The 23,885-nt window shown below is 38.1% G+C and overlaps 1 protein-coding gene across 10 annotated transcripts in view; it reads left to right on the top strand.

Moving 5' to 3' along the window:
• The first annotated feature begins 3,645 nt into the window (after positions 1 to 3,645).
• LOC130221941 (gastrula zinc finger protein XlCGF57.1-like) overlaps positions 3,646 to 23,885 on the top strand; it is a 29,226-nt gene continuing 8,986 nt past the window's right edge. For 2 of the 10 annotated variants that reach the window (XR_008836339.1, XR_008836343.1), the window contains exons 1-2: positions 12,335 to 12,491; positions 16,355 to 16,531. Coding sequence is in view for 5 of the 10 variants with exons in the window: in XM_056454527.1 (XP_056310502.1) it covers positions 4,833 to 4,917; positions 6,411 to 7,654 (1,329 nt within the window). In the remaining 5 variants the exon portion in view is untranslated. Of the gene's footprint in view, positions 3,681 to 4,253; positions 4,918 to 6,410; positions 7,955 to 12,334; positions 12,492 to 16,354; positions 16,532 to 17,861; positions 18,562 to 19,282; positions 20,709 to 23,885 lie in introns of those variants that run through there. The other 8 variants (XR_008836340.1, XR_008836341.1, XM_056454527.1 and 5 more) reach the window with 7 other exon arrangements.

Here is a 23,885-nt window from a genome sequence, read left to right as displayed (position 1 = left end):
AGGATCCAAACTACACACTGGACAAACTCAAGTACGCTCAGCACTTTGCATAGAGGTGGCAAGCCTGGTTCATAGCTGAATAAAAGTCACAGTGTTGTGTTTTATAGGTTGGATCGTGGAGGAGAGTTCAGGATTACAGCAGGACTACGTAAATGTATGTCTATGCAAACACACACACACACACACACCTTTAGTTCTTCTTTGTATTGTAACAAACCTCTCATTTTTCTTGTGTTCAGATGCCTGTTTCCTCACACTGGATCCAAACACCGCAAACAGCCGTCTAATTCTGTCTGAGGAGAACAGGAAGGTAGCATGTGTGAGAGAGAAACAGCCGTACCCTGATCATCCAGACAGATTTGATGTCTGGTCTCAGGTGTTGTGCAGAGAGAGTGTGTGTGGACGCTGCTACTGGGAGACTGACTGGAGTGGTGATAAAGATGTGCTCATATCAGTGTCATATAAGAGCATCAGGAGGAAGGGAGGAGGTTATGAGTGTTTGTTTGGAGTTAATGACCACTCTTGGAGTTTGATCTGCTCTCACTCCAGATTCCTATTCAGACACAATAACAGAGAGACTCGTCTCCCAGTAGAGCCGCTCAGCAGGAGAATAGGAGTGTTTGTGGATCACAGTGCAGGAAGTCTGATCTTCTACAACATCTATAGAGACACAATGAGCCTCATCCACTCAGTCCAGACCACATTCACTGAGCCGCTCTATCCTGGGTTTACTGTTTGGTGTGGATCATCAGTGAAACTGAGCTCATGAAAAAATACTGCATAAATGTAAATAACAATCTGCAGTAAACAAAGTAGACTTACATTTATTACAGCATATTCATGTCTTCACTTTCTAATATCCCTACAACAAGCACTCTTGATCTAACTCTGTTTTATTATCTTTAAGCCATTTCCCCTTTAGTTAAAGGAGAAGTGACGAAACCAAACATATAATGCAAGCCAAGAGGAAACTGTTTTTGGCCTTGTTACATTTCTCAAATATAGATTATCAGACATATTTACAGTAGCAAATCCCTCTGTGGTGATTAACAAAGTACCTTAAAAATGATTACCGTTTCTATGTGTGTAGCACTAGTTCTGGTATCCTTTATGGATTGAAAATAAAAACTATACTGCCATCAGCCATCAAGGTACACCCTATATAGTCATACCCTTTCATGTAGACATAACATTCGTTCTCATTTCAAGCGAGAAGGGTATAAAAGGAGGTCAGAGCCTGCTCAAAATGGGCAGTTCAGCTCCAAATGAGTGGGACTTGAGCTTTAAGTGGGCTGTACAAACCTCCTAGAGTTGTCATTTATTTCATACCTTGTAAATGATACGGAGTCCAACCTATTGTGTTTTAGGAATGTCTAAGCTTCTCCAACCCTAAAATCAAGCAAAAATTTCCCAATTGGGAAATGTCCTCGAGCCAGGATTCGAACTCGGGACGCGCTACTGCACCATATGTTGGCGCGCTAACCTCTAGGCTATTGCGCCGACAGAACATATCATTCTTATACGTTTTTTAAATGAGTGTATGAGTGTTTTAATTGACTACTTATTTTAAATACCCGAATGTTGCATGTATCACAGTGTGGTGTGAAATATTCTGAAGAAGTGTTTAGCAATGTTGCCTGGGTCAGTTGGCATTTCTGTGTGGAGTTTGCATGTTCTCCCCGTGTTGGCGTGGGTTTCCTCCGGGTGCTCCGGTTTCCCCCACAGTCCAAACACATTCAGTATAGGTGACTTGAACAAACTAAATTGTCTGAAGTGTGTGAATGAGTGAGCGTATGGGTTTTCATTCCTTTCCAGCTGCAAACCATCACTGGGAAACATCCATACCCTCTCATTCACACACATACACTATGGACAATTTTAGCTTACCCAATCCCCCTTTATATCTTTGGACTGTGGGGGAAACCAGAGCACCCAGAGAAACCCCATGCTAACACAGGAAGAACATGCAAGCTCCACACAGAAATGCCAACTGACCCAGCCGAGGCTCGAACCAGCGACCTTCTTGCTCTGAGGTGAACATGCCAACCACTGCGCCACCGGTAATTTTATTAATTTTTCTACATTTCTATGTGTACTCAACTTGAAACAGTGGAATGTTATTGCTGCATTACACAATTAAAACCACCTAAATATTGAAAATAATCACTAAATAATTGAGGCATAACACTTTCACTAGATCAGTGTTTCCCAACCCTGTTCCTGAAGGCACACCAACAGTACACATTTTCGACCTCTCCCTAATCAAACACACCTGAATCAACTCAGCAGAACATCAGAAGAGACTCCAACACCTGAAGTTAATGGGTCAGAAAAGGGAGACATCCAAAATATGTACTGTTGGTGTGCCTCCAGGAACAGGGTTGGGAAACACTGCACTAGAGCAACGCATACATTGTATGAATATGTTCTCATATTAGTTTACTATCTTGTAGTACTATTGAAATTTCATCATAATAAAATGAACCAAAAACATTGTCAAAAACAGTCCATATGACTTTGAGAGCGGTTCAACTATTATCATTCGAAGCTCCCAGAACACTTTTGTGCAAAAACTGTTTAGTTGAACCATTGAGTCACGTACAGCTTTGAAAATGTTTTGGGTTCCTGTCCTTTACTTTGAGTGTCTTGAGACTCTTGTTGTCTATGGAGGATAAGGGAGCTCTCATATTCATTCATTCATTCATTCATTCATTCATTCATTTTCCTTTAGCTTAGTCTCTATTTCAGAGGTCACCACAGCAGAATGAACTACCAACTATACCGGAATACGTTTTACACTGCGGATACGTACAATACGTGTCACTCTAAATATCCATTAAGTTTGATTAATTAAATAAAATTTACTGCAATTTCATTCGTTTTCCTTTGGCTAGTCCTTTGTTTATCAAAGGTCACCCCAGTGGAATGAACTGCCAACTATTCAAGCATATGTTTTACACAGCAGATGCCCTTCCAGCTGCAACCCAGTACTGGGAAACACACTCATACACTACGGCCAATTTAGTTCATCAATTCCCCTATAGCGCATGTGTTTGGACTTGTGGGGAAAACCGGAGCACTTGGAGGAAACCCACGCCAACACAGGGAGAACATGCAAACTCCACACAGAAATGCCAACTGACCCAGCCGGAAAACAAGGATTTGTATTGCTTTTAAAAGTGATATTGCAATACTGTTCTAGTACCAGTATATTGTGCATTCTCAGTTTCTTTCCATGATTTCAGACTAACTTTTTAACTCATTATGCAAAATCAAATTGGATTAAATTAAATGACTTTATTAACAGATACATTAATATCGACTAGTTCTGGCTCACATTAAGCCTTTTATTTAAATGACAAATGGAGATAAACGTTTACTTTATTAATTGTATTCATATTCACATATATATGGAATTTTAACATGAATCCTAATTTTTTGATGAGTAGACCTCTGCTTTATTAATTTAGTTTATGCAACAAAACATTTTACATCTTCTTTATAGACATAATCTTGAACTCTTTCTTGGCGTGTTTTAACATGTATTTCAATTATGAATGAACTATGAATCCCTCTGCCGTACACATTTTCAGAGATTTATAGCGGGACTTTTATTTTGGTTTGAAATGTGACGTCATAAGGCAGCGGCGCGCTCCTGCGTCTGGGAGTAAATAAGGAAGGTTTGGTGTTTTAATCATTTCGCTTTCAATTTAAATCACTGCAGGTTCTGCCTTTATATATAGTTCAAGCGATGTGCTACGGCTAAATGATGGTTAAATGTCACTGTAATGTTTCATATTTCATTATTTGTGTACCTACGGCGTCTCATTTAACTCATCGTCATAAATTAGTTAGTCAGTTTGTAAACAAATTCAATATGTAAATGCAGTTTAGACACAGAAATGAAGAAAAAACGAAACGAATACCTACATAAACCGCTTTGAACACAGAAACAGAGGCAAAACACTTACTAATACACCACTATTATTAACAATGTATACTATTATACCTGGTTTACTTTTCACTTCACACATGATATAGCGGAAGTACAATATTGTCTACAGTAATATAGCCTAACTGTACGTAAGTTTGTCAATTTGACGTTATATATTTAATTTATTATATACTTATTGTGGAATAATGGTTTTATTATAAGTGTTTTTGTCCTGTCAATGTTAATGTTGCATTGCTGAAGCTTCTGTCATGAAAAAAGCTTGTATGTGTAAACAAACATACCCATTTATTATTATATTTCTTTAGAAAAATGCCTGTTTTCATCATCTGTGTGATTCTCATCCACATTACATTATGCACCCTACACAGTATTGAATCTTTCTGAGGCGATCTGCTAGCTTGTTTACATATAGCGCGGCTAAGTTTGAGAGGAGGATGGCAGGACTAATCGCGTGCCTGTCCGTTTGAAACAGCTTCTCTTTGACAAATGATCAGCGTTTGTCACTGTTTCTGTACATTTCAAAGCTTTTATACAACGTTTAACACTATATTCGGAGAGCAGCGATATTGACGTTTCATGGAATACCCACAATGCAGAGTATTATTTCTGGACTACCACAGGAGTTCAAAAAGCTGTCAAACTTGAGTTGTTGTTGTATTGTACTCATTAAAGAAAAGTCATTTATTTTTGCAGGCAATATACATGCTTATTCATATATATTTCGTTTGTGTTGTATTCACAGATGTGTGAATCTGTCGAGCTGGTGTTTAATGTTGGTGTTTTCCCCCCCTAACAGGTCATTTAGGGAAAATGAGTGACCGATTCCCTCTCGCTCATCGAGAAAAACTCCTGCTGAAGCGACTGGGCGAGGATAAAGATGGCCTTTATTAAAGAGGAGATAGAAGACATCAGGATTGCAGAAGTGTTCACTCTGAAACAAGAAGATCCTGAGGAACAAACAGGTTGGTTTTCATTCTCGAAGCTCGACTCAGTCATTTGATCCTCATTCAGATCTCTCTATTCGGGAAACTAGGGGGTTATAAAGGTCTTAAATTGGAGCAGCTTAAATTTGAGCATCATATGATCATGACCAGTGGTGTAGTCCTATAAAAAAAGGTGGTGTACTATTACACCCGACCCAAATTTTAAATGAAAGTAGGCCAAGAAACAACAAAAGTCAATGTTTCTTTGATTCATTAGCTATATATATATATATATATATATATATATATATATATATATATATATATATATATATATATATATGTATAAGCTAGTCTTGGCAATTGGCTGTATATATACAGTATGCAGCTTATATAATCATTTTGATACTGAAAAAAGACTCAATCAAGATAGTTACAACAATTTAGTTCTCAACTCAATAGGGCCTGTGCATACTAGCTTTTTTATTCACTTTCTTTACAGGCTATTTTACATTTAATAGGTTCCTTTAAACATCAATCAGCCATTATTTTTGATTGTCACATTCATGCATGCTTGTTTTAAACCAAACTATTAGGAGTCTGTCTGCTGTTGTTGCTATTATATACTAGTATTTATCGTTTTAAATAGCATATGGTTACGCGATTTATGAGTAGTCTTAGCCTCATCGTTTTTAGTGTTATATTTTATATATATATATATATATATATATATATATCGTTCCCTGTAGCGGTAGGTACGATTAGGACAAATGTGAAATACTGTTGTACAGGGGCGATTTTAGGATTTTCATTTTAGGGCGGATGAGGAACAGATCATTTTGGGGTAAACAAAGAACAATTTATATACATTTACACACATATATATTTTTAAGTAAGAATTTAAAAGAATACACTAAAATTAGGGAAGTTTAATCAGAAAAATAAGGGAGTATACCGAGGGTATATGCAATTATTGATCCTCAGAAGTGGTAATACCCAAACAGCTCGTGGAAAAAAGTAGGCATACGGCATATACGTGATCATGACAATAAATATTGTAAGGGGTTGTTTCCTCGTGTTCGATTTGAAGGGTAACTAACATGTATTTTCCGCAATGAGAATCGTAGCGTCATCAGACCAGACAGCAGGATCTCTGAGCAGTGTTACTGTTTCATTCGCAGATGGGATTGAACCTTATATTGCAGATTTTCCAGTATTATTACTACGGTGTAACGCCTTAGCTGTGATTTTAAAAATGGCGCTTTCTTTGTTTTCATTTTCCCGGCTTGTGTAGCTAGTGACACATCTCTGTAAACCAATAGTGTTCAGCTGCACGTCTAGCTCCACTTTGTGGTACCCTTTTGTTGTGCTAGGTACCCTTTGGAAAGGGTACACAAAAAGTGGGACGATACGGTACGCTTTTAAGTACCTTCTGACAGTGGAAACAGGCATAGAAGCGTACCACTCAGTCTAAACGGGCCAAAACACTGACCACCAGTGGTTACGCCTTGTATTTGTCTTTTTCCCCATAGACCTGATGCCTCTGAAGGAGGAGAATGAAGAACTGAACAATGTAAAAGAGGAAGAAGATCTGATTGAGGAACATCAGGATATAATAACTGCAGGAAAATCCATCACTAGCTCAGTGACTGGAAAAGCTGCTCAAAAGGCAAGATCAAGATGCTCCTTCACCTGCCAGAAGTGTGGAAGAGGTTTCACTAAACAAACACTCCTCAAAAACCACATGAAGATTCACAGTGGAGAAGAGCCTTACTCGTGCCCTCAGTGCGGGAAGATCTTTGCGTACAAGTCCATATTTAACGCCCACGTCAGAACTCACACCGGAGAGAGGCCTTTCGCCTGCCAACAGTGCGGGAGAGGTTTTGGTCGGAAAGTGGAGCTTAAAACGCACATGAAGGTTCACAGCGGAGAGAAGCCGTACGTCTGCCAACACTGCGGGAAGACATTCGCATACAAATCCTCAATTAATGCCCACATGAAAGCTCACACTGGAGAGAAACCTTTCAGCTGTGAACAGTGCGGGAAAGCTTTCAGGCGATGGGGTGACCTTAAAAAACACAAGGTAATTCACACCGGCGAGTGGCCTTACGCGTGCACTCGGTGTGACAGGAGCTTTGCGGATAAATCGAAATATATGGACCACATCAGAATTCATACCGGAGAGAGGCCTTTCATCTGTGAGCAGTGCGGAAAACGCTTCATGCGAAACGGTGACCTCAAAAGGCACACGAGGGGGATTCACACAGGAGAGAGACCGCGTGAAAGACATCTTAAAAGTCAGACTGTAGTGAAACCGCTCATCTGCTATCAGTGTGGGAAGAGTTTCACATATAAATCAATGCTTGATGACCACATGATAGTCCACACCTGGGAGAAACCGTTCAGCTGTGAACACTGTGGAAAGAGTTTTGGTCGGAGGGTTAGCCTTAAGAAGCACACGGTCGTTCACTGCGGGGACATAGGGCCATTCTTGTGTCCGCATTGTGGAAAGAGTTTAACCTCCAAAAACAGACTTGATGTCCACATGCAGATTCACACCGGAGAGAACGTTTTCTCCTGTGAGAAGTGTGAGAAGCGCTTCATTCGTCAAGACTACCTCATCAGGCACATGAAGGGTCACTCGGAGGAGACGCCTTACGTCTGCCCTAAGTGTGGGAAGAGTTTTGCTGATAAATCATTAGTGATTTCCCACATAAAGTCACACTGGAAAGAAGACCGGGTTCAGATATCAGCGATGTGGAACGACTTTAAGTGAACGCAGTCGCCTTTAAGCACAGGTATCAACCCTGCTTCAACACACTTAAGCTACGGTCACACTGGGCTTTTCCTATCATAGACTTCCATTCATATGCACGCGAATGCGTCTGACCGGAAACACAAGGTCATGCGTCACGTTTCGCATGTCGCTGCAGTGCAAAGTTAAAGCTTGGTGAATTCTGACCTGCGAAATCGCATCACTTGATTGCGTGAGACCAATCGAGGATCAAAACAGCACCTCTCTGGGCAGAAATTTAAAACATGGAGCAATCGCTCGCTTTATTAATATCTAATCATCTTGTTTTATCCCGCCCCTTTTCGCAGCGCCGCACAACAGAATTTCGCACACACAAAGCCTAGTGTGACCGTAGCTTTACCTGAAGGACTCAATTAGTCTGATCAGGTGTGTTTAATTAGGGTTGGAACTAAACTGCAGAGCTGCGGTGCTTCAGGAATTGAGTTTGACACCTGTGCCTTAAAGGGATAGTTCGCACAACACTCAAAATTCTGTCATCTTATACTCACTTTACTTGTTTCAAACCTTTATGAGTTTCTTTATTCTCTTGGAGAAGATATTTTTGACAAATGCTGAAAACCTGTAGCGTTCGACTTTGTTTTTCTTACTACGGAAGTCAGTGGTTGCAGGTTACTAACAATTATCAACATACCTTAGTTTGTGTTCAACAGAAGAAGGAAAGTTGAGAGTAAATTGAGTAAAGTTTCACTTTTGGTTGAACTGTCCCTTTAAGAATCATTTAACGACACGCATCAAAAACTATTTATTAAAAAAAATACATCCTTAAAAGTGCTGTATGTCAGTTTATGACTCTTAAGGCTGATTTATACTTCTGCGTCAAGCGAATACGTATGGTCCGCCGCAACCTTCGCGTGGTCGCATAGCCCTCGCCGTGGCGCACCTCTCAAAAATTGTAACTACACATCGCAACGATGCATAGCGCAAGCTCTGTGATTGGTCAACTTGGTAGCTGTGACCAGTGTGGGCGGGGCTGAGAGCTGAGTGAAACCGTAGGAGCGAGTGTTAGCAAGTCCCGTGAAGTAGCTCTAGATGGAAACTTGTTTTGTGTTTACCCTATAATTAAAGTTGTTGCACGTCCGCTAGTTCCCGCCTCCGAATGAGGGATTTTTAGCTACTTTAAGTACATTGAGGTATTGTATAGAATAAACAAAACACCCACAAAGAAACTGGACACAGAGGAACATAAACACCTGCTGCCAGCTAGCATTTCTGAAGTGTTATTACTGAGCAGCACAAACTGCAGGAGTATAAATGCACTACCAGCGCAAGGCGGGCGCTGTGGGTCACACCGATCACTCGACGCAGAAGTATAAATCAGCCTTCATAAAACATAAAAATACTGTTTGCATCTATGTGAGAAACATGCTAAGCGAACATGTTTATCTGAAAAGCATTGCTGATGTCGGATGCTTTTAAAATGTGCATTTCGTGTCCGAACGTCTGTCTTTGTTTTGGCCTCTTTACCAGCCCACTGTCAGTTTGGCCAATTATATTTCAGCACTCCGGGTTGCCTTGGTAGAAAAGGCACTGTATTTCATTTCAGTCCTGAAGGATAGCTCAATGTATACAGCCGTAGCTGAAAACAAGACCTCTGGAGAATTGCAGTAAGCTCCAAAATGCGACCTATATTCTGAATTATAAAATTCCACATGAGGTGGTTTATAGTTACAAAATAATATAAATATCACAAAGGTAAACATTTAGCTGAGTAGCTCATATTTTAGGGCTTGCTCGTCAGGCGCACTACTGTTTGTGTCGTCAACCTGGCAACCCGCATGTGCTTCAAGCCCTCAGAGGTGAAAAAACAATGCAATATTTTTAATTGGAACTGCAGTACCCAATTCAACCACTACACACTGCACCTGTAGGAGCTGAGTTTGACTCCTGTGATCAATCGAATTGGATTTCTTAAAGATGAATCTTTCTTATCGACTCAGATTTTGTAAACAAAAACGTGCGGGAAGGCAGCGTTGGGTACTCTTGCTAACTCTGCTAGCAGTACAAACTTATGGGCCCAAGTCGCATACCTCTAAAAGTATGTAGCTTTTTGGTGTTTCCCAGTACTGGGTTGCAGCTGGAAGGGCATCCGCTGCATTAAACATATGCTGTGATAGTTGGTGGTTCATTCCGCTGTGGTAAATAAGGCGTTAATTCGAAGGAAAATGAATGAATATTATGAAGAATATGGTGATTCTGGCATCATGCTCTTTGAGGAGGTAATTCTGCCATTTCCCTAAACCCACTTCACTAGCTGGTAAATTGAGAACAGATGAAGTAGGTGCAGCAGGTGTCTAGCAAGATTCCTATCAAACCTTACAGTTCTCATCAGCAAATGGAAACTTGGTTATAAGCATCATTTATTATACAATTTTATTTTATTTGGAACAACTGTTGAAGTGTTCATAAGATGATATTTGTAGTAATGGAGTGATATTAGTCTATCAATTGTATATTCTGATTATATTTCGTGTATCACCTTCCCATATCTAGTAAGAATTAACCGTTTACGAGCCCTTCTCTTCTGAAATGTGTATCATAACTTGTTGAGCTCTTGTTGGTCTTTATTTCTAGACTTTATGGCAAATCTCTGCTCTGATTCTTGTTGGATGAACATTTAGGATTATTTAAAGTGGTCAGATGTGAATTCACTCCCTCTGAAATGGATATTAGCAAATAAAGGTGAAGAAATATTGTTTTATACAATAACCACACTTCTTTTTAACTTGATATATAAAAGTGACTTCGCTTCTCAATCTGCTCAATATTTTTGCTCATTTATTTTGGGAATTTCATGTTCTGTTTTTATTTTGTGTAATTTAAAATAGTGTAATTAATTTTATAGCAGCGGTTTACTCTAAAATTTATTGAAAACTTATTCAATTTATTGAACTTGACATGGCATTTTCCAGGCCGGAAAATCAGAAAAACCCACAAAGTTTTGGAAAAGTCATGGAAATCAGATATCTTTATACTTGACTATAGGTTATGTACTTATTTTCTGTCTTTGGCCAATCACATACTCTCCTGTTATTAGTGCTGTTTAAGCTATATCTAAATCTATTTTACATAGATATAAATGTATATTGAAACTAAGTAGACTGTTGCGTGTTTCACGAGATGCTGTAATAAAGTTGAACATGCATTGTTTTTCGTTTACCACACATGTGTAGACATTACATGAAACATTAGTTCATGAAAATATACTTGAACGTCATGGGAAAATCATGAATTTTAGTAGTAATAATGTGTCTGAACCCTGAGGTTTGTAAAAAAAACTTGCATTTTTATTGTAAAGTTATGAAGATATTCTGAAGAATGAAAAAGCAGCCACCGACCTTAATCGGGGTTTCCGCGAGGTCTTAAAAAGTCTTAAATTTCAAAAACAAAATTTTAGGCCTTAAAAAGTCTTAGATTCACTGAAATATTGTGTTGTAGGTCTTGTAGGACATCCAATCACCTATAATCCGTCTCAAAACTTCTTTTTTTATATTAAAGGTTTATTTTTTATTGCTAAGATTCAATTCACAACAATTTTACAGCAAATTCCCCTAATTAAATCCCCTAATTATGGAAAGAAAACTAAAGCAACACATCCATTAAAAACAAAAACTATTTACAGAAGTTACCGGACCATTAGAAATAATTCTTAGTGTTTAGCCCTCTATAAGTCTAAAGTTTCATTCATAATAGTCTTAAAAGGGTCTTAAAAAGTCTTAAATTAAATTTGAAGAAACCTGCAGAAACCCTGTTCAGGATAGGAGCAATAAACACCATGGAAGTGATTGGCTGTGTTTTCCAGCATTCTTCAGAATATCTTCCTTTGTGCTTAACAGAAGAAACTCAAACAGGTTTGAAACACGTGAATGATGACAGAAATGTCTTAAGTGAAAATAGTGGATACACACTGCTTTAAACATCTTCAAGTGATCATTCTGCCAATGTATGTTGTACTTATATAATATTTATACTGATATATTTATTCTCTCTGAAGGCTTGTGTACAGGTTCTGTCTGCAAAATTCACCTTTTCTGCGCTAATCAAGCTTTGAACGCTCATTTTCAGCACACACACACACACACGTCTGTAAGGTTTTCTCCAGGACTCTGACACTGAATATATATTTATACCCAATGTGAAATATAAAACAATCAAATTTCTTGCCAAAAACATTAAATTTATGGCTAATTTTCAGCTTTGTGGAGTTCCATAAATATGCAGCTGTTTAATTTCTCAATAACATCCACATTTTGTACGATCTATAATTATTGACTAGTCAGAATACACTTGAAGCTGAACCAACAAGATTCCCCTGATTGTTTCTGTCTACCAAGAACTCGCATAACCATTTGCAAAATTACAGTAACGTACAAAACAATACAGTAAACTGTAATATTTGGATTCATAAATTAACTTAATAAAACTTGGCAAATAATATGACTTTTATGTTTTAAGGTTATTTTATTTTATCTAATGAGATATATTATTTAATGAGCTATAGATTCAACATTTAACAAGACTATTATTGTCATAACATTAGACACCGCTTAAAGTTCAACATACAACATCCAGAGCATTGTGACTAACTGCATCCCTGTTTAATGTCTTTTTTCATATTTATTTTTGTGTTGGTCACTTGTTACTTTATGTACACTGGAAGCTTCTGTAGCTAAAACAAATTCCTCGTGTGTGTAAAGCACACTTGGCAATAAAACCGAGTCTGATTCTGATGTTGCAGCGGGACTTTAATTTTGGTTTGTGATGTGACGTCATATGGCCGCGGCGCGCACCTCGACTGAAGGTTTGTTTTCTTGCTCCTTTCTAGATGTTTACGTTAAGTTTAAATAAACAGATTCTCTGTGTTTTATAGTTTACATGCGATGTGCAGCGGCTGAACGATCATTTAATGTAACGCTGCTGTGTTTTATTCAGCGTTAATGAGGGTTATATAGTATTAACCCTAAAACAGTGTAACTTGAGTTAATGTTACGTCGTTTACGATTAACAAAGCTCTGGAGTTTCCTCAGAATCGGTTTTAAAGTGAACAGAAATGTGTAATGAATGTGAAATTTTAAAGAGTAATCATGTAACCTCCATTTTCTGACAAACTGTTCAAAGATAGTACAGTCCGATAGAGATTAAAGCGGTAAAGTCACGCTGAAGGGAATTAAGAAACTACCACATTTCCAATAGCAGTAACACGCTTGATATTTCTTAGAAAGCCAAAACTATCTGCATATGCATATAATTGGACTACCACAGGGGATTGAAAGCTGTCCGACTGATTTTGGCGCTAATTTGCAAAGAAAAAACTTGTTTTTGTTGAGAAAATACATCTGAAAATGGAGAAAAGATTCAGGGCTTGATTAATCTAATTTAAAAATACACTTTTAAGAATCTGGCAATATGATGTGTATGTACATGGCTTTATTTAAATGCTATCCCTGCTGAAAAATCAAGCTTAAACCAGCCTAGGCTGGTTGGCTGGTTTTAGCTGGTTGACCAGCCTGGTTTTAGAGGGGTTTTGGCCATTTACAGGCTGGTTTCCAGTCATTTCCAGCCTGGTCTTAGCTGGTCAGGCTGGAAAATGACCAGCTAAATCCAGCTTGACCAGCCTGGTTTAAGCTGGACATAGCTGGTTTTGGCTGGGCTCCCAGCCTGGCTAGGCTGGTTTTAGCTGGTCATTTTCCACCCTGACCAGCTAAGACCAGACTGGAAATGGCCAAAACCCCTCTAAAACCAGGCTGGTTGACCAGCTAAAACCAGCCTACCAGCCTAGGCTGGTTTAAGCTGCTGTTTTCAGTAGGGATAGTAATTATACTATATATTAAAGTGTAAATCTACATTATTTATATTGTTAATATATGTATATATTTACAGTAAATGTATTTACTGCATATTAAAGTGTTATACAGTATATTATTTACAATTCTTTGTAAATGGGTGCTCCAGCATACTGTAATATTAATAATAATAAACTAATTAATAAATACTAGTGTACTTGCGTTTTACTACAGTAAACAGGTGTATTGTAATATAGCCTATAGTTTCAGAAAACTACACTATTGGGTAATTTGTTTATATTCCTATAGTTGTTGTGTTAGCATAGCAGCTGTAGATTTACCACTACAGATTAAAGTTCTTTACTACAGTTTTTGGGTTCAGAAACCACTAGTATTTACTGTAAATTACTATAGAGGTAGGGTTGGTTTTATTTTGGGATAGTCAGACATTCTCCTTAATAATATAATGTCAGAAAAGTATTCTTTGCATTTTCTAAATAGGGAAATCATATTAGCAGCAAATGACTATCAAAATACAACATTGTTCACAGGGAATTAGATAGTGTTAATGTTGTTTACAAGTCACACTTGCGTGCTAATTTTGATTAAATATTCAAAGTAACATGGTAAACAAGATAGAGACTGCTAAATGAACGAATGTGCGAATATAAAACCAACTTCACCTCTATTAAATTACTATATTTCTTTTAAAAAATGTGGGTGGGTTGTGAGTTTTTGCGATGCGTTGTGTTAATCACTACTATATCTTGGGATATTTCTTATATTATAAATTGGATGTCATTTTAGGAAAGCTGTGATTTAAAAATGCACCAGCATATGCAAACCCTTTAGCAAACAAATTCAGTTCAGCAGAACACATTGAGATGATGCATCTGCGTTTGCACTAATCAGTCCAGCATCAGCAGTGTTGAAACACATTTTGTGTGTTCATCATCAGGGTTCACATTGGTGCTGGAAATCCTTATAAACGCTTGGATTTGAATGTGTTTTTCATGCTCAAAATGTGCTTAGATTTTAGATTTCGTGTTGCTTTCACTAATATTTGTCTTACTAAACAGGAAATTAAACTAAACTATTAGAATAAAATGAATTTGTATTTACATAAAATGAAAAGCAACGTTTGATTAAGCTGTGATTTCAAGACAAAATGCATGGAGATAATCATTTCATGAGTGAACAATGAGTAAAATTAAACTACTTATGCTAAAATCAAGGGCGTGAGATAAAACACTGCTGTCTAGTGGACTTGATGGAAACTCAAAACTACAATTAATACAGTCTTACAAACAATATAACCTGATACTCGGATGTTTAACTGCACATAACACCGGTTTTTAGGAGGAATTATGGCAAGGTTTATTGTTAAGTTTGTTTATATTGCACATTTCATACACCATGGTAAATCAAAGTGCTTTACGCAAACAATAATACAAGAAACACAGAATATGGAATAAATATTAATTAAAATGGTAAAAAAAGTGTATTAAAACAGTTTAAAAGGAATAAAACAGAAAAAAAGGAGTTTAGTAAATCATTTTAGGGGCGAATAAATGTAATTAATGTAATTGTAATTTAAAAAAGGGAAATTCAGGAGACATTTAAGTACATTTTTTCTTTGTATAGAGTAGACCAAGTACATTTAATTAGTAATTATTTTTTATTGTGTCCATAATTGGCTGTATAAAAGCTTTTTAATGTTCGAACACTGTCATTAGTGCCATTCTTGATGTCAGTGTTCATTAATGAAAATAAAGTCAAGTTTAACCCTTTGGCTGCTCCTCGGTTGACCATGTTTTTACTGTTTTAATTAATGACTGTTAAAGTCTTTTAAAGAATGACCGTTTTTATTAATGGTTTACACACAGCATTGTTGGTTTACAAAAAAAATTAAACAAACAAACATAATCCTGTTGCACTACTACACTTGATTTTGGTTTAATTGTAAAAACACATTGTGATGAATATATATATATATATATATATATATATATATATATATATATATATATATATATATATATATATATATATATATCTATATATCAATTAGTGACAGAATAAAATGTATTTTAGGCCTATACTGAAAGGCTGAATACGTTAAAGCCTACCTAATTACTGTTGTTACGCCTCGTCTAGGGTTAAGAACGCAACATGAAAGGGAAGACTGCACACACAATGCTGCTTAAGAAAAAATATATAGATTTTATTTTCACAATGATTTTCTCAATCAAAATTTGTCTTTTTTTTTTCCAACTTCCGGAGCTGACCAGACTAAAGCAATAAACAAAACAATCTATATTTAAATCCCCTCTAAATTCCCTATTTTCAGCAAAAGTAAAGGAAATAAAATACGCTTTCTTACCGTACTCAATCCAAAAACAATCAATAAAAGAAGAAAACCTGACGGATGAACAAATACAATTGAAACCTTATGAATAAACAGGATATCTTGTAAGATACTGCATGATCCACATATAGTATTGTTTGATACATTTTTAAAGTCATTATATTTTGGGCACGAAATTCACGCTGAATCCACCCTTCTGATGGGATCAGTTTAATCCAGATTTTTTTTGGAACAAAGTGATCTAAATCCTACAAAAACGTCTGAAAAACCCAAACTAAAGGTTTGATCAGGATCAAAACCAAGATTGGATTACGTGATCTAATCCGATTATGTAATCTGTTTTTTCTTTTGAAAAACCCATTTTCAAAATTTGATCCAATCCGTTCTCCGAAATCCTAGTGGATTACTTAAAAAAAAAAAAAAAAAACGGGCCCTGCTGGACAAACCTCAAGATGAATCAATTGTGTAAATTTGTCGAGGTCATTTCTAATGTTGTTGTTTTTTCCCCAACAGGTAATTTTATGGAAAATTAATGATGTACTCTCTCAGCAGTGTGCTGATCCTGAATCTGTAGCTCACAGAAAAAACCCGAAGCAAGGATAAAGATGGCATATATTAAACAAGAGAGTGAAGACATTAGGATTGCAGAAGTGTTCACACTGAAACAAGAAGATCCTGAGGAACAAACAGGTTGGTTTTCATTCTCAAAGCTCAACTCACGATCTGTAGCTCCACACAAATATAGTATGTTTTTGAAGGTCATATGAGTGCCTCATTAAAGTGCTTTTATTCAACATGGAGACTCCTCTGGACAGACACGATGAAGCACAAACACTAATGATGCCTTCAGGTTGTAGTCCACAGTATTTTCTAGAGAGAGAGGCCTGCCACAAGATAAACTGAGAGAAAACCTCTGATCAGACTTTCTGTGAGCAGCTTTTATTAGCATGATCCATTAAACGTGTACACAGTTTGTTTATATTAGTACTTGGGTAAGTGAAACAACTACAATACCAAACATATAATCAATATAACCAACTGCCCGATCATGTAGATTCACTCTATATAACATCAGACCCTTCCTATCCGAGCATGCTGTTGAACCACTAGGCCCTTGGCCTCCAAACCAACTCCATCAAGCTTCTGCAGCTGATTCAGAATTCAACAGCGAGTCTGGTCTTCATTGCACTGGATTCTCTGGAGTCCTATCAGGGGTAGGCTAGTACATTCTGATTGGTAGCTGCTGAACCATATATAGCTTATTACAATAAAGTTGACATGACTTCCACTCTTCTCAAACTCCACACCATCCAAGTTGTGCCTCTTCCCTCACAAACATTACCTGTCGACCTGAGACTCAAACCTGCACTATTTGATTTACAAGTTAGACTCTCCTACCATTATGCACATCCCACCATAGAATAAGTAATTGAAATTCAAAAAACACTAGAGGCTTGTTGAAATAACAGAAAGCCAGTCAGTGCAAGTCTCCTACACAGAGTTGTTTATTGAGGAATGGTGGTCCACTCATCTTCAATGGCTGTGCAAAGCTGCTGGATATTGGCAGGAACTGGAACACCGTGTCAAATATGCCAATCCCGAGAATAATGTTTAGATAAATGGCACAACAATGGGCCTCGGGATTTTGTTATAGTATCTCTGCATTCAAAATTTCTTCAGCAAAATGCTCACCCAGATGCTTCCATACAATCTTTTCATACAGCAAAACCTGTGGATATCCAAGAAGAAAACACCTATCTGAAGTACTAGACAACATCGAATGTGAACATCCTGAAATTCTGAAAGGGGGTTACAATAATAAACGGCAGTGTTTTCTGACAGTTCTTTGGTTCTGCAAACCAAAAAGCACTAGTGGTGACCATCCAAAAGGTCATTACTGTGCCCTTAATAGACACTCTTCAGTTTGCTGATGGAGAAAACAGGCCCATGTATGATGTAGTTAACATGCTATTACTTTATGTCCTACAATACCCTTATGCAAGGATCTTGTGTGTTTCAGCTCTGCTTTTAACACATCATCACAGCGCTCCTCCAGACCAAACTGATCAAACAGAGCCTCCACCTCCATCATTACATTTCTGACACAGCTGGTATTGAGGCCTGGAAAATTTACATCCAAAACCCACACCCAAAAACAATCGGTGTTCCCTAGGGATACATTCTGTACCCTCTGCTTGTCTTTCTGGTCACCAGAGATTGCAGACTCTGGACACCACAGTCTTCTCCCTCAACCAGGACAGAGTTGAGCAGCTAATTGTCTGGTGCAGTCATAACAACCTGGAGCTGAACACGCTCAAAACAGTGGAGACTCCCAATATAGAAATATAAAATATAAAGCACAAGCTCCAACATAAAAATAACGTATAGCTAAATAAAATGCTAAATGTAAACGTAATTTCAGAATTTCAGCTTTCTCATGACGCCGTCGTTCATGTTTCTGTCAACATCCCCGTAATGCAGTGGTTCTCAATTCATGGGCTGCTTCTCAATTCCAAGAACGCAGAGAATGGACTTGCGTTCTAGTGAAGACCAGTCTTTCCAGGTCACCGCAGAAGAACGAACTCGGGAGACCACGAGAACAGAGAATGCGTCCTGTGAGAAATGAGATGCTACGTTCTTCCTGATGGTCACGTGACCTTCACGCATTTTTAATGGAAAATTATTTAAACATTACAGCATTCATACAACAAGTTATTGTTTTCCCCCATTTCACAATATATACTATGCATAAAGACACTATAAATATACGTTGCACAATATAAATAAGACCGATTTTAATACAAATTTCAGCAAATAAACACCCTTAATGCGTTTATTCCTTTAATAAGATGTTCATGGTGATGTTTACTTTTTACCGTTTCATTTAGGGAAACTCCTATCTCTAAACTTCAATAATAAACCTATATAAAATTCTGCGCTTCCCACCTCCAGCCGCAATGACTTCTGGGACTTCTAGAGCGAGATTGATGCTCAAGTCTGCATCGATCAGTCCTTGATATCAAGAACACATCCGGGAACTTTCACGTGTCTTTCGTTCTTGAGTTTTGGAACTGAACTTTGGCAGCTGATGATGACATTACATGAGAACACAAGGACGCAAGATCACTGAAGAACGCATATTGAGAAACAGCCATTGTCCTCAGCTCCAACCCTGACCAAACACACCTGAACCAATTAATTAGGAGCTGAACAGCACTTGACAATTACAGGCGGGTGTGTTTGACACTGGCTGCAACTGAAATCTGCAGGAAGGTAGATCTCCAGGGTTTGACAACCTTGCCGTAAACAATGTATTCAGTGTCGTTCTGATATAAAGGATATGAAATGATTCTGTCTATACAATACAAGTCATTATATTGCATGGCCCTAGTTTGTTGCCATTAATCTGAGGTAAACCTTGTATTTGTCTTTTCCTCTTAGACCTGTTGCCTCTAAGAGAAGAATTTCAAGGACTGAGTAATGTTAAAGAGGAAGAAGCTCTGGTTGAGGAACATCAGGATATAATACCTGCAGAAAAAAGGATTACTTTCTCAGAGACTGAAAACACCACACAAAAAGCGGCTGAAAAGACAGGATCAAGATCTTCATTCACTTGTGAACTGTGTGGAAGAGATTTCGCCAAACAAGGCACCCTTAACAACCACATGAGGATTCACACTGGAGAGAAGTCTTTCACCTGCCAACAGTGTGGAAAAGGTTTTACTCAAAAAAGAACCCTTAGAAACCACATCAGATTTCATATTGAGGCAGAGTCTTTGTCCTGCCAACAGTGTGGAGAATCTTTTACTCAGAAACAAGACCTTACAGACCATATGAGAGTTCACACCGGAGAGAAGTCTTCCGTTTGTGAACAGTGTGGAAAAGTGTTTCTCCGAAAAGACGGCCTTGAAAAACATTTGAAGAATCACCATAGAGAGAAGCCTCATGTGTGCCTCTGTGGAAAGAGCTTTACAGACAAAACCAAATTTGAGGAACACACAAAAATTCACACCGGAGAGAAACCTTACACTTGTGAAAAGTGTGACGAATGTTTCAGTGGGAAATATGATCTCATAAGGCACATGAGATTTCATAGTGCAGAAACTCCTTACATATGTCAGCAATGTGGAAAGAGTTTTGCGTTAAAACGAATTTTAATGATGCACGTGAAAATTCACACTCGAGATAGACCCTTTCTTTGCAAGCAGTGTGGAAAATGCTTTTATCGAAAAGACAACTTTAATAGGCATGTGAGGATTCACACAGGAGAGAAGCCTTACACATGCTCTGAATGTGGAAAGAGCTTTTCAGAAAGATCTCAATTTAACGAACATTCAAGAACTCATAGTGGAGTGAAACGCTTCAGCTGTGAGCAGTGTGGAAGAGGTTTCAATCGGAAAAATGAGCTTAGAAGGCACATGAGAGTTCACACTGGAGAGAAGCCTTACATGTGTCCTCAGTGTGGAAAGACGTACGCGTTCAAAACAGGATTTGATATCCACATGTTACACCACAATGCAGAGATGCCTTACATTTGCCCTCAGTGCGGAGAGAGATTTTCAGAAAAACAGAGATTTGATGCCCACATGAAAATTCACACTGGAAACTCAGACAAGAAATAGACCCTCTAAAGTCAGCATGAAATAGAGGTTAAGAGCAAACGGTGTTCACATGACATCCAGGCCTGCCAACCTGGACCCCTAGATCTTTGAATGAACTCTTGCCCCTTCTCTTTTCCTGTCTGCCTCAAAGTAATGATCACGAAAAACTGAAACTTACAAGTTAAAACATTTAGTTAGTGTTTTTTTTTGTTGCTTAAATGTATTCTTGCTAAGTTTGCGTAGGTTTTAGTGTGTCTGCATTCAAATGTGTTTGCTTTTACAGATAGTTACGTGGTTTTAACATTTGTAGCATATGAAATACGGTGAACGAAGTCTGACTCCTGTAGGTTCCCAACTTCTATAAACTTTGGGAATAAAGTGTCATGACTTTCGCATTGGCTTTGTGCATTGCTTTTGTTTTAGGCTTTGCTGTTTATCTTTGTAACTTTGGCCCTTCATCAATGGCCCCAAACTCAATTCCTGGAGGGCCACAGCTCTGCAGATTTTAGCTCCAACCACGTCCAACTCGCACCTGATTAATAGTCTCTAGTATTCTTGAACACCTTGATTAGAAGGATCAGCTGTGTTTGATTAGGTTTGGAGCAAAACTGTGTAGAGCTGCAGCCCTCCAGGAATCCAGTTTGAGACTCATGCCCTAGATCCTTGTCTGGATGTTTCATCCTCACCTTGCACCCTTACATTGCTGATACCGTTGCATTTTCAAAGAATTAAATTCATGAAGCCTTGCCCTCTTTAACATGTATTAAGCCATCTTCAAGTGTTAAACTGCCTAGGCAGATCTGCTCCTACCACCACACTCTCAAGGAAGCTCAGTCACCTTGCCTCAAGCAATTGGGTTGTCTATTCAATCCTTCAGAACTCTGACAATCCTTTAAAATCTCGTAATTCTGGTGAGAACCGAGTCTCTGAAGTATTACATTCAGCAAACATCTAGCATTACCATGTTATTTCTCGATAAGCTTGACAAGGATCTACACGCTTCATGAATCCAGGAAACTCCTTTCACCGAAGGAGGACATCTCAAATATGTCCCACTGCCACAACCAATCAGCAGCAACAGGGGAAAACTCAAAACGAGAAGAAAACCCAAACTTCTCATCAGAACTTAAGTAACAAAGTTTCCATTTTTGATAGAAACTGGTGCGAATTTCTGCTAATTTAATGGTTTAAACCTCCTGCAATTTTTGTAGATTTAAAATCTTGCACATGACACGGAGTCCAACCAATGGTGTTTTATGAACCTCAACCCTAAACCCAACCTCACAGTAACCTGTTGTGTTATTAATGTCCACTACATCTACACCAACCCTAAACCCAACCTCAGAGTAACCTGATGTGTTTTATTTATGTATACACCTACCCCAATAATTGATTCCTTTTCATCACTGTGTAATAGAAACGCACGTTAATAAATTAAAAATAAACTGCCCTGGCTATGAATATATAGCCTAAATTTAGGATTATTGAATTTATAAAGCCCTTTAAAACAGCTAGGGCAAGTAACAATACTTGTTAAAAGCTAAAGAAAACAAGTGGGTTTTAAGAAGAGATTTAAAAACCGGTAAGGAGGTGGTCATTCGGAGTTGAATGGGTAAACCATTATAAACGAGGACCCACCACTGAAAAAGCTCACCCTCGAAATAGGGATTTAAAATAAATGTACAAGATCTTAAATTTCTTAGAGGGATGGAAGAGATCTGATAGATATTTAGGCACCAACTTGTTTAGGCACTTGAACACAAACAAAAGAGTTTTAAACTCTTTCTGAAATGGACGGGAAGCCAATGGAGGGAGAGTAGGATGAGGGTGACATGGTTATGTTTGCGACTGTTTTTCAGGAACTTGGATGCAGAATTTTGGACCACTTGAAGTCAAGCTACCTGGCTTTTAGAGATGCCATACACTAGAGCACAGGAGTCAAACTCAGTTCCTGGAGGGCCGCAGCTCTGCACAGTTTAGGTCAAACCCTAATTAAACACACCTGATCAAACTAATTAAGTCCTTCAGGTTTTTGAAACATATACAAGTAAGTGTGTTGGAACTAAACTGTGCAGGAACTGAGTTTGACACCCCTGCACTAGAGAATAACAGTAATACAAACGTGAAGTTATAGAAAAGCGTGGATAAGTTTTATTTAGAGAGCAAACGGAGTTGGAAAAAACTTGAGGTGACAACAGAGGTCCCATGTAAGGTGATTGTCGATAAGGACACCAAGATTGCATACACAACTTGAATTAAAACCTGACAAATTGTCTAAAACAAGTATTGAACTCAGTTTTAGCATGATAACTTCCGTTTTGGAGTCATTAAGTGTTTACATTGTTTGAAAGCCAAAGTTTGACCTCGTCAAGGCAGGACAGTTAAGTCAGCAGAGAAAATGGGTTGTTGTTTTTGCAAGCAGAGTGTGAGCAGCACATATGGACAGCAGAAGCAGCGCACAGGCGTTTGCCTCTCACACTGGCTGCAGCACGCAGTAGATCGGCGGCTATCTATTGATACCCTACTGAAAAATCCAGCTTAAACCAGCCTAGGCTGGTTGGCTGGTTTTAGCTGGTCGACCAGCCTGGTTTTAGAGGGGTTTTGGCCATTTCCAGCCTGGTCTTAGCTGGTCAGGCCTGGAGATGACCAGCTAAAACCAGCTGTGCCAGCCTAGCCAGGCTGGGAGTCCAGCCAAAACCAGTTATGTCCAACTTGAACCAGGCTGGTCTAGTTGGTTTTAGCTGGACTTAGCTGGTCATTTTCCAGCCTGACCAGCTAAGACCAGGCTGGAAATGGCTGAAAACCAGCCTGGAAATGGCCAAAAACCCTCTAAACCAGGTCGACCAGCTAAAACCAGCCAACCAGCCTAGGCTGGTTTAACTGGATTTTTCAGCAGGGTATGTATGTATATGTGTATGTATGTATGTGTGTTTATATATTTATAAATACTTCTTTAGTTTTTACAAATTATAAAGATCCTAAAGAGCTGTTTGCTTCTCAAACTCTATGAGGAGTGTCATTCATGTCTTTTCAAGTGCACTCGGCCAGAAGACAGTGACCCACATGCTATTATTCTGTTTGGATGTTGTTACTAATATTGTGTTGGACACAAAATCACACTGCGTTGCTTAAAAACATGAATGATACCGAATATTTGGCTGTTTAGTACAAATACGTAAAGTTTTTAGTTGGGCTAAACTTTATAATCAAAAAGAACTTCATAATTTTAGTGATTTAAGTTAAAATATTATGCTTTACAGACTACCAATGCTTTTCTTTAAAAACAATCATTTATCAAAAACATTCAAACAAACATTACAGATTGTTAGACTGAATCTCAAGCTCTTTTATTTGTAGTTTAGCATTTTGATGAATGGACGTCGTGTGTTTTCGCTATTATTTAAAGCGGGACTTTTATTTTGAACCGGTAATGTGACGCCATT

Source organism: Danio aesculapii, chromosome 4 (assembly GCF_903798145.1).
Source record: "Danio aesculapii chromosome 4, fDanAes4.1, whole genome shotgun sequence".
Lineage (NCBI taxonomy): Eukaryota > Metazoa > Chordata > Actinopteri > Cypriniformes > Danionidae > Danio > Danio aesculapii.
The sequence above is the reverse complement of the archived record's forward strand: the minus strand, read 5'-3'. Positions and strand labels throughout refer to the sequence as shown.